This window comes from Aspergillus versicolor (genome assembly GCF_001890125.1).
Source record: "Aspergillus versicolor CBS 583.65 unplaced genomic scaffold ASPVEscaffold_2, whole genome shotgun sequence".
In the NCBI taxonomy this organism is placed as follows: Eukaryota; Fungi; Ascomycota; class Eurotiomycetes; order Eurotiales; family Aspergillaceae; genus Aspergillus; species Aspergillus versicolor.
Genome location: NW_024467525.1, coordinates 2993817 through 3008909, shown reverse-complemented (window position 1 = coordinate 3008909; position 15093 = coordinate 2993817). Strand labels below are relative to the sequence as shown.

Below are 15093 nucleotides of genomic sequence, written 5' to 3'. Positions count from 1 at the left end.
CCGGAAGAGTATTCACAAACGGGCAAGGAACACCATGTCCGACTCGTGCATCCCGTTGTCGGGCTCAACCCAATGCCCTGCGTTCAATGGCTCTTCGATCTCCACAAACTCCGACCTTCACAATGACTTGTAGGTTTAGCAACCCAGAAGGCAGAATCCCACGCGCTGACCCGTTTTTGCACAGTCCTTTTTTGCGAAACGTCTCGAACCTAGACGACTTTGACAAGGCACTTGAGAGCTACGTATTGGGGTCGTACATTCAGAATAAGTGAGTTGACTTTGGCTATGAGACGTGGAGACGTGTAGAGCTAAACATTGCCACAGATATGCTGTCTACCTGGGATGTCAAGGTGATCTCACCAATACTAGCGAATACTATGCGCGCTATACCACAAGCGCCATTTGCAGTGGCCTAGTTCAAAGCTCCGCGACGAGCTGCGATTTATCGTCCGAGCAAACACGACCACTCTGCGCCGAGGATTGCGTAAGTCATCTTTCTGACCTCATTTCGGTCAAATTTCTAACACTGCGCAACAGGCATCAATGGCTTCCAGTGAGGAGGAGATTGCGGTTAACGACGAGCTTTGCCCCGACCGACGAGGCGACTATCTCAACCAGGTCCGCGCAGATTTCTCTGTGTGCATTGGGCCTAATGGTGCACTCGAAACATCGTGCGTAAGAGGGGCAGACAATGAACCCAATGAATGCGGCTACCGATCGAATCTTCTCGGGCTTTGCAGCTTTTGCGCGTCGAGCACGACCAATTCCACGGATTCTTGCTGTATAAATGCAAATGCGGCGACTCGATGCGAAGGTGTCGATATCCCAACGCCATCCACGTCGTTTATCCCCATATATACATCTGACGCAGCTTCCGACACCGATTCGGACGGTGGCTTATCCGGTGGCCAGATAGCGGGTATTGTTATAGGTGCTGTTGCCGGTTTCGCGCTTCTGGCCGCTCTGATAGCGTTCGGCTTGATCTACTACTGTCGACGGAAACGTGAGGCTGGGGATGACAGTTCTCTGAACAAGCCGAATCCCCAGAGAAAGGGGTCTCCAATGCAGCAGCCTGAGAGCCCGACCTTCGCCGCGCCTGGACGTGTTGCGAGAATGTCTGCACTACGTGAGGCCCCAAGCCACTCTCCTCGCTCCCGCAATTCGGACGCGTTCTTTGGCAGTGCCAAGTATGGTAGTGATACTTCCGACTCCGAAGGATTTGCAAGCCCTGGGGCCATGCACAAGAAGATTCCGCCCACGACTGGAAAACGACAAGGCTCCCTCTCGAGTAACTCTGCCCTCGCAGGTGCGGGTAGCGATACCTCTCCTCGCTCGGGTACGATTGGGCACTACTCCTCTCCGGAAGGATTGACGAGTGGGCAGTCTGAACAGCTATCATCTTTCCAAGACTACTACTCTCAGGACGACATTCATCCTGGTGACAAGGTTGCAGTGCTTTGGGCTTACCAACCGCGGGCAGGTGACGAGTTTGGCTTGGAACGTGGTGAAATAATCAAGGTGATAGGTATTTGGGATGACGGATGGGCCACGGGTGTTCGTGTCCTTGAGACCGCGGAAGAGTACGAGGTCAGACATCGAGAACAACGTGATAGCGGTTTTTCAAATCGCTCCCAGAGAACGTCCCCAGCCCCGTCGGGTGAGATCAAAGCATTCCCGTTGGTTTGCGTTTGCCTCCCTCAACACTGGAGGAAAATAATCGATGGCGGACAAGAAGATGACGGTCCCTGAAAACCTGCAGGAAAAAAAAAAGTGCATCTACTTTTTGACTAGAGCATGTGCTTCTCATGCCGGTTTACGCCTTCACGATAATGCCTTTGTTCTTCTACGATTTTGAGGATCGGTTACTCCATTGCCTGCTGTTTGGGGAGGCCTGGTTTTTACGCCTCAGTCACTACAAACAACCTTACCAGTTAAACGCAAACACCTACCTGCGGATCGTTTTATTGGTCTGCTTTCACCGATACCCGACGCCGCTCAATTCAAACACGCATTGCCTATTCATGCGTTGTTCAACCTTGTTTCATTCGATCTTCTCGCCTTACCGTTGTCCACATCTCGGCAGACCCTCGAGATCTCACCGAATGCGTCTGAGACGGCTTTCTTTCCTTTAGCGCTTTGCTCTTATATACCCCTTCATTCAGCAGCCTATTTGCTCTTCTCTTGTTAGACATGTCACTATTGTCTTGTATTCGATTACTTCTGACGACACCGTCTGGGTTCAACAACAACCCTCAATGAGTCGCAATACATATTCGGTGCACATTAATACGCGGAGGAAGAGATTCTATTCATCAGATGTGGAGTGGTCATTTTCCACCTTCATCTCGTTCTCCATTGTAATGAACGTTTTATTTCTTAGTACATATCGATCTATGTACATTCATTTACTTAACTTCGTGAGCTGCAATACTAGACATACAGATACTGTTTCATATCAGTGAATACCGTGAATCATTGCGTCTGTAGCCGTAGTATTCGCCTGTTATACTATGTAGTATACTATGTAGTAAATAGTCCTAAACTGCAACAGCCAACATCCATCGGAGAGTTTGAGATCCAAACTTTGCTCAGCTCACTTTCTAGTTAGTCAACACTTTGAATGGCCTGCGTGATCTACCGAGCCGAGATAGCCTTAAATAGTTGGCTGCAGCTGCAGGCTGCACGATTCTAGGAAAAATCATTTTGCCTGACATCAGCAAAGAAATTGTTCAGGGGCTGACAGTGCGGCCTTGGTCTAACGACAGCGAATCACGTGCGGTTGAGAGGGGACCCCCACTAGCAACCACTAACGCAAGCACAACAACTTGGAATGAATGCCCCTCTATCTCCATCTCGGTTCCCCCATCCTCACCACCTTTCTCCCGCTCCCCATAACTCGAATCACCTTTGAGCCACTTGGTTTCTTGCCTCTGCCTCAGTGTCTTGTTGGTCAGTGGCACTACCCGAAGCGTTCTATGGACTCCTGTTTTCCGCAGACTGAGCGGACCGAAAGGCGAACAATTGCAGCTGACGTCGTTTGGCGGTGCAGGTTAACATTACACCTTGAACTCGTTATACAACCTTTAACTAAAAACAACCATGTCTGTATGTATTCGATCCAGTCGCGCTCTTGATACACGTCTTGTACTGACCATTGTTTGTCCCTGAATAGCTCGCATCTGGGTATGTTCCTTCGTGCTTTCTCCATACCGTCGTTATATCGTTCGTCATTTCCGTACAGTTCTAACGGCCGTGAACCCTCAGTGTTACCATCCAGGATGAATGCCTGACCGCATTCAACAACCTACGCATGACCGGAGGTACAAAGGGAGCCAAGCCCAAGTTCATCATCTACAAGATCGCCGACAACAAGAAGGAGGTTGTAGTTGAGGATGTCTCTGAAGACACAGACTACGAGGCTTTCCTCGAGAAGCTTGAAGCCGCCAAGGACAGCAATGGCAACCCCGCTCCTCGCTATGCTGTCTACGACGTCGAGTATGACCTAGGTGGTGGTGAGGGCATGAGGTATATATTCACTAGTTGCCCCCCATTAGAATGTGCCTGGCTGACAACTTTGCCACCCGTAGAAGCAAGATCATGTTCATCTCTTGGGTGCCTTCCGGGACTTCCACTATCGTATGTATCTGCCCGACCCCGCTGATCGCGAAGCGAGTTGCTCACACAGAACAATAGTGGTCTATGATCTACGCCAGCACTCGGGAGGTTCTGAAGAACGCCCTTAACGTCCACACTTCCATCCACGCCGACGACAAGAGTGATATCGCGTGGAAGACTATCCTCGCCGAGGCCAGCCGTGGTAAGGCCAAATAGACGAACGCCGACGGCTGGGTCCGGGGCAAAATGTGATGGCGTGGGCTTTCGCACTGCACAGCCTTTCTTAGGGTTTTCAGAGTGCCGATAATCCTTCTTGCGCGCATTTAGTTCAATATCAGATCGTTACGACTTGACTGCCTGAATAGTGACCATATCCGAGTTTCGCGACCGTGGCGACTCTCTGCGAACGAGCTATTGGGAGGCTGCACTTTTTTGTCATTTTCCTTTTCCTTGTTCGTCAGCGTTCGCCTGTACAGAATACTTCTGCCTGCAGCAGAAGATAACTCCTGCAGTTTGCTGTAGAGTAAGACACAATATCTCTTCCATATAAATGATTGCTAGACGCTGTTTCTTGACGAGTCATGGAACTGAGTAGTCTGTAGACGGGGGTGAGAGGGCTCTGATGACACCGGCTAAGCTCACGATCCTGAATTGAGCGATAGGACATAGTTTAATGCCCGAACCAAGCATTGTGTGTCCAAACACAGCATGAAATATGGGATACAGTGAAGTGGTAGTGCAACTTGTCAGTGAGAACGGAGGGATTAGGAATCTGAAGGGGGTGGTGCGATGTGCAGTGACAGCCAGATTGGGAGGCGGACCAATGAGCGGGCGCGAAAACCAGGCTTAGTCCGGGTCCTCCAACTTCCGCACCTCAAACCACAAGTTGAACGTCGTCTCTGTCTCTTCCATCGCGAGTTTCGATCACAACCTCCCCTCGTCCCTCCCGCATCAATTCTCCTCGGTCCTGAGGCATTGCTTCTCTCGCTTATTCGAGAGTACTTTTCATTATCGATTGATTTTTAGTTGGCCCTCTGGCCCCTCGCACAATGTTCGCTCCCTCCATTTCTCGGGCTGCTGCTCGTAGCTCGGCCATGCCGATGTCTGCCATTCGTTCCTACCGCACTGTTTCAAGCCCTATGGCTTGCCTCAATGCCCGTCCTCAGGCTGAGAAGAAGTCTATCGCTCCCCAGCAGACCCGCGCCGCCTCCGAGCACGCCATTGCCAATCCCACACTCGCCGGTATCGAGAAGCGCTGGGAGGCTCTGCCCCCCCAGGAGCAGGCCGACCTGTGGATGCAGCTCCGGGACCGCATGAAGGTTGACTGGCACCAGATGACCATCCAGGAGAAGAAGGCTGGTATGTATTCCCTCATAACATATCGTGTTGCCCAATGGTTATATAAGAATTTTGCCTGACATATATTACTTTGCTAGCCTACTGGATCGCTTTCGGACCTCACGGACCCCGTTCTCAACCCCCCAAGGGTGAGGGTCTCAAGATCTTCATCAAGGTCGCTCAGCTCTGCGCTGTGTCTGTCGGCGTCTTCTACCTCGTCCACGCCTTCGCTAAGCCCCAGCCTAAGACCATGAGCAAGGAATGGCAGGAGGCTTCCAACGAATACGCTCTGGTATGTTCCCGCATTGAATATCCCTACCTCGGTTATCTTTCTTTGTGTTATTTTCGCGACCGATTTGAGTTTGTTACTGACGGTTTCTTTTTCTCTTATAACAGCGCGAGAAGATGAACCCCCTTTACGGTATCAGCAGCGAGGGCTACGAGGGCAAGGGATTCGTTCAGAGCCCTCCCCTTGAGAAGTCATAAATTGACGTATAGAATTTTGGGAGAGTCAGGTATCGCTACTGGACATACTCGATAGGACGCGATGGAGCCGAGCGCCTATCACCCACCACTCTCTGGCAATGCTGGCCGTGAGCCCATTGTTCGTGGGCACGATTATTCGCCTGTGTCTCACTTGTTTTGTCAACTTCGGCCGAAAAAGACCTGTGTATCTCGTACTGTGCCATAATCAATGTATCTCCTTTGTAGTCATAGAACATGTTTCGTCTCGCTTTCGTTTGGCTTTTGGTCTACTTTCTCTTACAACTAGACTCTGCTAAAAACCGCAGATCTGTTCAAGCCTAAAGATCCTGTCCATATAGGAGATTTACGCGATGGGGGATGGCGTGTATACAGCTGATGAGCTGCTGGCTGTCCTCCCTGGAACTGCTACGTAAGTGGTTCGGAACTGGCAAGGTCTGCATGACAACATAGCTTAATCAACCCACGACCGAGGTTATATTTCGCTCCTGCCAATGGAGGGCTGAAATACGTATTTCGAAGAACCACTGCTTTTAAAACAGTTTATTTATTTTTGCAGATAGTTCTGGGCTTCCCTGCTCGGTGTACTCCATATTATTGCCAACAACAGGGGCTTCCCAAAACAGGATGAAAATTTTCGGGACTGTCATTCCAGATCCGTAACGGGTTAGAGCCGAGTAAAGCTGTCCACAGGGTTTGTTTCGGAGGTGCGAGACACCAATATGGCTGACTAGAATGAGTAAAAATTACTGTGATATTTTTTCTCGCGAGACTTGATGCACCATTCGGCAATTCATGGGTATGACGAGACTCTTCAACGCGCTGTTGGTGCAGCTCACCGGGGGATCAGTTCGTCTTCCTTGCATCCGGTTGCCAAGACCTAAACCTCCTCATTTTGAGTTCCCGTAACAACCGGACGGGCAAGCTCGGGAGCCTCGACAGCACCAGAGATGGACTCGAGCTTCAGGATAGAAAATATAGAATTATTTATTTGGCCTGTAGTTTAAAGTAAGCTCAATAATTATAGAGATTAGCTCGTCCATAACTTTTGCTCGTTTGGCCTGCCCTGTGCCTCGTTGCTCCGGTACGGAAGATCACGGGACCGGTCGGCACAAGCCCCGTAAAGGCTAAGCCGGCCACATTCGTGTCCCAAGTTCCAACCTCACCTCAACTCTTCCCTTTCCTCTCCTCTCTTCCTCTTCCATCTTCTCACCTGTCCCCATCCTATACCCTTTTCGCTCTTCAACACCATCACCATGTTCAAGAGGTTTGTCACTCCCCTTCTCAATTATTATTATTATTTTCTCTCGCGCTGACCCGTGTTTTTTCCTTTCTAACAGCGGTCTGGCCCGGACCTTCGGGAGGGCTGCTTTTGCTCGACCTGCCTCCGTCGCACGCCGTTCCCTCCAGCCCTCCAAGCTCAATGGCTTTCCTTCCCTCGCTAGGTTCGCCAGCACCGAGACTGCTGCTGGTGGAAAGATTCACCAGGTCATTGGTGCCGTCGTCGACGGTATGTTCCTCGATTCCGCCCTAGTCATCCCCGTTGGCGGCTGCGCGAAAATCTTTTCTACCTTCGATTTCATCGCGACATCCATCAACAACAACTTTATAATTGTACAAGAACACGATATCTGACCTGCGACTACAGTGAAGTTCGAGGGCGAGAAGCTTCCCGCCATTCTCAACGCCATCGAGACCGAGAACAACGGTCAGAAGCTTGTTCTCGAGGTTTCTGTATGTATTCCTGATATCAAAATCTCGATTGATGACATCAAGTTCTTGTAGCTAACAATTCATAGCAACACTTGGGTGAGAATGTCGTCCGTGCTATTGCTATGGATGGTAAGTCGCTGTTCCTTCCGGCTATGGGCGTGAACACGTCGCCCCTGGCCTCCCCCAACAAGCCTGGAGCAAAATATTGATATCTCCGTTCTTAGGTACCGAGGGTCTTACCCGTGGTGCTGCCGCCCGTGACACCGGTGCTCCCATCACCATCCCCGTCGGTCCTGGTACCCTTGGCCGTATCGTCAACGTCACTGGTGACCCCATTGACGAGCGTGGTCCCGTCAAGGCCGCCAAGTACTCTCCTATCCACGCTGAGGCTCCCGAGTTCATTGAGCAGTCTACCTCTGCTGAGATTCTCGTCACTGGTATCAAGGTTGTCGACCTTCTTGCCCCCTACGCCCGTGGTGGTAAGATTGGTCTCTTCGGTGGTGCCGGTGTGGGAAAGACTGTGTTCATTCAGGAGCTGATTGTAAGTTTCTCTTCTTGAACACACAAAAAGAAAAGGCAACAAATTTTCTAACATGATTCCTTGTAGAACAACATCGCCAAGGCTCACGGTGGTTACTCCGTCTTCTGTGGTGTCGGTGAGCGTACCCGTGAGGGTAACGATCTGTACCACGAAATGCAGGAGACTGGTGTCATTCAGCTCGATGGTGAATCCAAGGTGTCGCTTGTGTTCGGTCAGATGAACGAGCCCCCAGGTGCTCGCGCCCGTGTCGCCCTTACTGGTCTGACCATCGCCGAATACTTCCGTGACGACGAGGGTCAGGACGTGCTGCTCTTCATTGACAACATTTTCCGTTTCACCCAGGCCGGTTCCGAGGTGTCTGCCCTTCTTGGTCGTATCCCCTCTGCCGTCGGTTACCAGCCCACTCTGGCCGTCGACATGGGTGGTATGCAGGAGCGTATTACCACCACCACCAAGGGTTCCATTACCTCCGTCCAGGCCGTCTACGTGCCCGCTGACGATCTGACTGATCCTGCCCCCGCCACCACCTTCGCTCACTTGGACGCCACCACTGTCTTGTCCCGTGGTATCTCTGAGTTGGGTATCTACCCTGCTGTCGACCCTCTTGACTCCAAGTCTCGTATGCTCGACCCCCGTATTGTCGGTGAAGAGCACTACAACACCGCCACCCGCGTCCAGCAGATGCTCCAGGAGTACAAGTCTCTCCAGGATATCATTGCCATTCTTGGTATGGACGAACTGTCTGAGGCTGACAAGCTTACTGTCGAGCGTGCTCGTAAGCTTGAGCGTTTCCTCAGTCAGCCTTTCACCGTCGCCCAGGTCTTCACTGGTATCGAGGGTAAGCTCGTTGACCTGAAGGACACCATCAACAGCTTCAAGGCTATCATGGCCGGTGAGGGTGATGACCTCCCTGAGGGTAAGTTATATTCTTCTCCCCCCATAACAGTTCAATATACTTGGTGCTAATTCTGTTTCTAGCTGCCTTCTACATGGTTGGTGACTTGGCCTCCGCTCGTGCTAAGGGTGAGAAGATCTTGGCTGAACTCTCCAACAATGCCTAAATGTAATATTGCTTTGAAGCGCTCTTTTTCCTTTTTGTTAGACATGGACTTCCTTTTCTCATTGTTCCATTTTCCGTCGATGCGTGTACAGTACTCGAATTGAGAAGAAGGAAGTTGAAAAAGAAAGGCCATCCTCTCTACTTCTAAAAGGGAAAAGAGCACTCACCCAATTTCCCCCTTTGAAGTCTTGGATGGAAAACATCTATAGACTTGTGTGACAATATATTGTGCTCATGTAAGTAAATTTAAATGACCACACCCGGCCTTATACCCTCGGGCAGGGACAAACATGTATCATTTCTTTTGTTGGATTGGAAAACACGGTTTATTCTTATATCTGCTCTCTTTCGTAGTCATTGTGCTTGTAGCTGTAGTGCTTAATGTAATATACCTAGTCTTGAATGTGATATCCAAATTCGTCAGGTCAAGAAGAGAAAGTGTATATATATACCGTATAACTCGCTGTTTTGTAACCAACCTTCGGGAAGTTGACTTGTACCTAATAGGTGGAATTTACGATTTACTTCACATATGAATTGCCGTATTTATTCTCTTTGATATATACGCAGTTGATTCCAAGATAAACCGACAACACGACTTAGTCACTATGTGTATGAAAATTATACATGGATCCAGGAAACATATTAGATCATCATAATCGCGTGACAAGATAGGCAATGACTTAATGTATGATGTGTTGAATATATCATTCGCTTCGACGTAAAAATTCACGGATGGCCGGCGTCTTCTATAGCCAACTTGTGAATGGGGATTCAGATGTCATTATATGGTTTCTTCCAAAGCGAGGGCCTACAACACGCACAATTGATAGAGCGATTAGTATTTTGTCTTTCCACAGAGACATAGAGAGAGAACAGAAGATATTGGACGTATCCAAACGATTTTTAAAAAGAAGGGGATCGATCAACTTACCAACGCCGTCCGAGTCGGGATATAAACCTGCAAGAAGTTCTTCCTCCCGTTCCACTCCATATCGGTTGTAAAGAACCTCGTCGACTTGTCATTCCTCCCTAGGCCACCAAACTGCTTATCGTCGGTATCAAGAACAACCCGATAAGTCCCCGCAGTTTCAACACCCACTCGATAATCTGTGAAGCTGTCTGTTGGATGGAAGTTGAAGACCCAGAGAAGACCCGCTCGCTCAAAGACAAGGACCTTGTCGGCCTCGTTTTTGAGGCTGATATATGCTTGCGAGGAGTGTAGCCAGCCGTACTTGGCTTCAGTGAGCTGCATGGCCCGGTCGAACTCGTTGAGGAATTTATAGCGTAGGAGATTGTCTTCCGTTAGATTGAGCTGGCGACGGGCGTACCAGAAGGAGTTGTTATTGCCGGCACGTGGGAAGTCAAGCCATTCGGGGTGTCCGAACTCGTTCCCTTCGAAGTTGAGATAGCCTTCGCCGCCGAGGGTGTGAGTGACGAGGCGGATCATCTTGTGGAGAGCCATGCCGCGTTCGATGATGGGGGTGAAATCTGTGAGGACGGACATGTGGGTGTACATTTCTTTGTCGCAGAGCCACATCATGAGGGATTTGTCGCCGACGAGACTGAGAAGGGTAGTTAGTATTGATATTCCTTGGATGAGAATTTCGGGTAATAACTTACGCCTGGTCGTGGCTTTCTGCGTAAGCGATAGTCTTCTCGCCATGGCGTCTGTTCGTCAAGGTGAAGGCGAGATTACCAATGTCCCATTCGTTGTCAGACTTCTCCTTGAGAAGCTTAATGTACATATCTGGAATGGCCATGGCGAGACGGTAGTCGAACCCGATTCCACCTAGGCTGTGTGGAAGGCATAGTGCTGGCATACCGGAGACATCTTCCGCCACGGTTATACAATCTGGGTAGAGGCGGTGCAGCATTTCGTTTGCTAGAGCCAAGTACATTACGCCATCGTCGTCGACTGATGGACCAAAGTACTCATGATATCCACCAGAAAAACCACTACACCCTGGTTAGTAATCGTCACAAGCATCTCATGTTCTAAGAAAAACCCACGTTCCAATACCGTGATGGGTATATAGCATGCTGGTGACTCCATCGAAGCGGAAGCCGTCAAAGCCATATTCTTCCATCCAGAAGCGAAGGTTGCTTAGGAGGAAACGCAATACCTCGTGGCTTCCATAGTTGAATAGTCGACTGTCCCATAATCCGTGCTGGCCTTTCGACCCAGAATGGAAATAGAGATGGTCACTACCATCAAACATATTTAATCCGTCATCAACGTTTTTCGAGGCATGACTGTGCACAACGTCAAGAAGTACCACCAGTCCCAAGCTATGCGCCGCGTCGACCAATTCCTTCAGATCTTCTGGGTTACCGTAGCGGCTACTCGCCGCAAAGAAGTTGTTGACTTGGTACCCAAAACTGGCATAGTAGGCGTGTTCCATGACGGCCATGAGCTGGATTGCGTTATACCCAAGGTACTTGATCCGGGGAAGCATATTGGCCGTGAACTCCTTGTACGTTGCTACCTTATTTTCAGGGGACGAGATGCCTACATGGGCCTCGTAGATACGTAGACTTTCAGGCTTCTTAGGACGAGTATGCTGAAAATTGTACCGTTTTTCCTTTGGAGGATTCCAGAATACGGATTCGTATACGGGTGATACGTTCAAGTCCTGCACAACACGTTTTATCCATGCAGGAATTCGATATATGCGTTCTCCACTGGGCGTAACCATCGAAATCTATTTGGCGTAAGACTCTGAGCGAGGGACTGCGTAAATAGCATGCATACCTTCACTTTGCTATCATGCCGTATAACTGGAACACCCTCCTTTGCTGGAAGAGTAATCCCCCAAACACCAAAGTCGTCTTTCGTCATCGGATCCGCTTTCGTATCCCAATTATCTGCCAGTCTCAGTAACGCGACCAACTGGCTAATTATTCCACAAGGCTGGACATACTGAATTCACCCACCAGAGACGCTTCCACGGCGCTTGGAGCCCATTCTCTGTAGATAATGTCGCCGTTATCGCTGACATTGAATCCGAACTTCTCGTAGCCCTGTTGGATTCGCGATACAATTCAATTAGCTGACTGACTGTGGCCTATTGGAAAGAACAACACTGGATCATTGGAATTGTGAGTGCTTTTTTGCACGTACCTTGCTGAATTTCTCCAGTCCCCCTTCGACCTCGTTGACGGTCTTAACCCAGCTCTCAACGTAGTTGAATCGACGCTGAATAGCTTCCCGGAAGGGCTCCAGCCACGGGTCAAGGTCTATGATACCTGTACTAGATGTCAGAATGGCATTGAGCAAATAATGAGAATTCGCTGACCCACCGGTGCCATCCGATGGAGCTGAGGGCCCGCTGGAGGAAGCCATAGCAGCAAGATAAGCTAGCTTAAGCTTGTTATCGGCGCCGCGAATCGCTTCGAAAGTGAGAAATTCCACAGAAAGATGATCAGGACGGTGAAACTGTTTATCAAAGGGTCGACAGAAAATGCAAAGAGGTGAACCGGACAGGGGAAAGAAGTGGTTCAGAGCTCTGTTCCTGGAGGGGAGCGTTGCCTTGATGCGGGGGGGTCCGTGTCCTCGATATCGCGGGTGACATCACCACACTTCGCCGTTCCCCCTCCACAACGTTCTCTCCCGTCTGCATCTTAGCAACTACGGGAATTATCGCGCTCATCGACTGGGACAAGGTGGGTGATAATTGCCCACACCAAAACTTGATTGGGGAAATTTCTACTATTGCCTGCGTCGTGAAGGTAGATTAATGGTTTCCACTTAGACTGGTTGAAGGGCCTAGACTCAAGAGGTACGTGCCATCACTGCTCAACAGAACCGGATCGGGACTCAAGACTAATAAAGCTCATGGGAGAATAGGTTTAAGAATAGGTTTACAAGTCAAGTCATCATTTTAATTAAAAGGGCTATGTCCCTAATCTATCCACAAGAAGAAACAGCCATGTACGGCACTCCAAGTCACAGAAACGGTTTAATATGCGTCGTTAACCCGCCACCGCTAAAAACCTTGAATTCGGCAAAAATAATAATTGGCGTTTAAGAAGAGGTATTGGGTGCTGAACGAACAATATAAGCGTTAGCAAATTGTCGCAAGCTCCTTCTTGACCTTTACTTACAGCTCCTTTAAAGCTCGTTGCCGAGGGTGGCAACGACGGAACCGACGGAAGCACCGACACCAGTGAGGCCGAGACCGGCAACGGTGGCAGCAACGTCAGGAGAGAGGCGGATGAGGAGGGCCTTGCCATCCTTACGGACAACGGTGAGAAGCTCCTCAACGGGGGCACCAACGTGGTTGACCAGCTTGCCGACGTCCGCGGCATCGTCAATAACCTTGCCGAGAGGGGCACCAACAGTAGGAAGACCGAGGCCAGTGACGAGAGCAGTAACGGAAGGGCTCAGCTGAATGAGGAGACGCTCAGCATTGTCACCCTCAACCTCAACGAGGTTCCTGATGTTGGGGATGATGTCTCCAAGAATGTCACGCTTCAAGTTGTTGCCAACGGTCACAAGAGCAGTGCCAACGGGAACACCGACACCGGGAAGACCGAGGCCAGAAAGAAGACCAGCGACAACAGGGGAGAGTTGGATGAGAAGGTAGTCACCGCCCGCACCAACAGCGGTCAACAGACCGTCAACGTTGGGGCCGAGGCCGGTAACAAGCTCACCAATGGAGCTGGCGCTGGCGACGACGGAACCGACAGCAGTTCCAAGAGGAGGGAGACCAAGGGAGGAGAGAAGGCCTGCAACCTCAGGGGCGAGCTTGATCAGGAGCTTCTGGGCGTTAGGGCCAGTGATGGTCAAGATACCATCAAGCTCGTGGCCGGCATCCTGGACGATGTGTCCACTTCCCTGACCCAGCCCACCATCAGCCTTGTTGTTAAGGGCCTCGACAATAGAAGAGGTCGCAGAAGGAGCGAGGGTGGAGGTAGACGTGGTAGCAGTAGCAGTAGCAGTAGCAGTAACGGTTCCGAGGTCGAACTCAGTGGACCAGGTCTCGGTCTTAGCAGGAGCAGCTGCGACTGAGGCGGTCATGGCCGCGAGGGCAGTGATGAGAGAGGCCTTCATGGTGAGGGTTGTACAAGAATGTAACTGGTTGATGGTAAGAGAGTGACTAAAGTTGGAAACAGATAACGAGAGAATGACTGACTTGTGTGTGGCAGGTAGGAAGACAAGATGTATCTCCCTCTCACGGAAAGTTCTTCTCTCTTATATGCCGCCGCACATAGGGGTTCCCGGCATCTTTCCCATGATGATCACTGCACATCACTTGTAAAAGCTAGATTACTTGACCCATCAACCGCTGGAGACTGGGCCGGAGATGGTTTTCCAACTAAGCTCATGAAGTTCCGTGGAACTGGAGCACGACTCAGGCACGATCTAGGCTGTGGATAGCGGCAAATAACACTACGTAGTATTACTGGACGTGAAAGGGCTGAAGGTTTAACAATTGGACCCGGCTCGTATTTGTATTTGTCTCGATTACTACTCGGGGAGGACAGGCAGTAGTGATATCGAACGGTGCACCGGGATACCCAAGGCCCCTCAGCTACTTGCGGCTCTATACAGACTTCTTGAAGCCTACCAGATAGACAGACAGACCACTACTACCTTATACTTCAATATAGTGAACGATGATAATACTGAATATCGGGAGACGGAGTGACGCTCGCAAACGTCCGAAGTGCATGAACAACGCCCACCCTGCAGCCCGCTGGACGATGCATCGGTATTGAGATCAGCGTTGTTCTCTTTCGATGGAAACACCACCGAACTCTCAAGTGGTCAAGTCAGCGAGTCCACTGCCCGGAGGTCTTCGGTCGGGGTCGGTGAGGGAGGAGGCTTTAATTTCAAGCTGAACGGAAAGCATATCGTCGGAACAGAGTGTAGATCGACGCATACCCACGAATCAAGAGTTGTGCACTGCACATCAGGTCCCAGACAGTTCTCCTGAATGGGACTAGAGCACACTCTCGAAAGTATATCTTGCGAAAGGAGGATCCATAGTGGATTGCCGGCAGTGTTCGGAGGAGGTGCCGCCGGAGAATGGGAACTTGGCAAGGCCGCCGCCAAAATGAACATATCCGCAGTATGATTAATTGGCATTGAGGTTTGTAGATCACAGTCGAATTTTCCGATAGCTCTTCGACTGAACCGGTAAGACGTGCCTGTTCAGACGTACCTGTAAGGCTCGAGCTAAGCACCGAATACTGGATACCGGACAGCTACCCAACAAAGGAAGAGTCAAAACAAAAATTGAGCGGCGAAAGAACGGTGCGTAATCCCCTGAGTGCCGGAGTATACCGTACATGTGCACTGCACAGTGTATGTGCACCGTAGGGCTACGCTCGCGGG

General features: G+C 50.3%; 6 protein-coding genes across 6 annotated transcripts; 4 read left to right on the top strand and 2 right to left on the bottom strand.

The window, feature by feature from the left end:
* Positions 1 to 34: 34 nt before the first annotated feature.
* ASPVEDRAFT_124046 (SH3 domain protein) lies at positions 35 to 1749 on the top strand (the record flags this gene model as incomplete). Its single annotated transcript, XM_040806145.1, has 4 exons — positions 35 to 129; positions 185 to 268; positions 325 to 484; positions 538 to 1749. 4 exons carry the CDS (start codon positions 35 to 37, stop codon positions 1747 to 1749), a joined length of 1551 nt encoding a protein of 516 aa, XP_040664709.1.
* A 1350-nt stretch (positions 1750 to 3099) lies between these two features.
* On the top strand, positions 3100 to 3831 carry ASPVEDRAFT_80574 (actin-binding ADF family protein; the record flags this gene model as incomplete). The annotated part of the gene is made up of 5 exons (XM_040816897.1): positions 3100 to 3105; positions 3173 to 3183; positions 3265 to 3525; positions 3588 to 3636; positions 3694 to 3831. The coding sequence occupies 5 exons, from the start codon at positions 3100 to 3102 to the stop codon at positions 3829 to 3831; spliced, it is 465 nt and encodes a 154-aa protein (XP_040664708.1).
* An 833-nt stretch (positions 3832 to 4664) lies between these two features.
* On the top strand, positions 4665 to 5439 carry ASPVEDRAFT_125573 (cytochrome c oxidase subunit IV family protein; the record flags this gene model as incomplete). The annotated part of the gene is made up of 3 exons (XM_040806281.1): positions 4665 to 4974; positions 5052 to 5245; positions 5350 to 5439. 3 exons carry the CDS (start codon positions 4665 to 4667, stop codon positions 5437 to 5439), a joined length of 594 nt encoding a protein of 197 aa, XP_040664707.1.
* Positions 5440 to 6858: 1419 nt separating this feature from the next.
* Positions 6859 to 8982, top strand: ASPVEDRAFT_38408 (F1F0 ATP synthase subunit beta). Its single transcript, XM_040811696.1, has 5 exons — positions 6859 to 7170; positions 7236 to 7278; positions 7374 to 7690; positions 7757 to 8606; positions 8669 to 8982. Exons 2-5 carry the CDS (start codon positions 7272 to 7274, stop codon positions 8749 to 8751), a joined length of 1257 nt encoding a protein of 418 aa, XP_040664706.1. The 5' UTR covers positions 6859 to 7170; positions 7236 to 7271; the 3' UTR covers positions 8752 to 8982.
* Positions 8983 to 9534: 552 nt separating this feature from the next.
* Positions 9535 to 12096, bottom strand: ASPVEDRAFT_80571 (1,4-alpha-glucan branching enzyme GLC3; the record flags this gene model as incomplete). Its single annotated transcript, XM_040816896.1, has 8 exons — positions 9535 to 9561; positions 9685 to 10315; positions 10374 to 10709; positions 10764 to 11455; positions 11506 to 11618; positions 11675 to 11774; positions 11875 to 11999; positions 12054 to 12096. The coding sequence occupies 8 exons, from the start codon at positions 12094 to 12096 to the stop codon at positions 9535 to 9537; spliced, it is 2067 nt and encodes a 688-aa protein (XP_040664705.1).
* Positions 12097 to 12373: 277 nt separating this feature from the next.
* On the bottom strand, positions 12374 to 13921 carry ASPVEDRAFT_38405 (uncharacterized protein). Its single transcript, XM_040811695.1, has 2 exons — positions 12601 to 13921; positions 12374 to 12532 (listed from the first exon to the last, which is right to left on the bottom strand). Exon 1 carries the CDS (start codon positions 13804 to 13806, stop codon positions 12865 to 12867), a length of 942 nt encoding a protein of 313 aa, XP_040664704.1. The 5' UTR covers positions 13807 to 13921; the 3' UTR covers positions 12374 to 12532; positions 12601 to 12864.
* Positions 13922 to 15093: the final 1172 nt, after the last annotated feature.

Coding starts and splice junctions, on each gene's coding strand:
- ASPVEDRAFT_38408 (XM_040811696.1), top strand. Junction 7,691..7,756: donor TGTTCATTCAGGAGCTGATT/GTAAGTTTCTCT, acceptor GATTCCTTGTAG/AACAACATCGCCAAGGCTCA. Junction 8,607..8,668: donor GGGTGATGACCTCCCTGAGG/GTAAGTTATATT, acceptor TTCTGTTTCTAG/CTGCCTTCTACATGGTTGGT.
- ASPVEDRAFT_38405 (XM_040811695.1), bottom strand. CDS start 13,806: ATGAAGGCCTCTCTCATCACTGCCCTCGCGGCCATGACCGCCTCAGTC.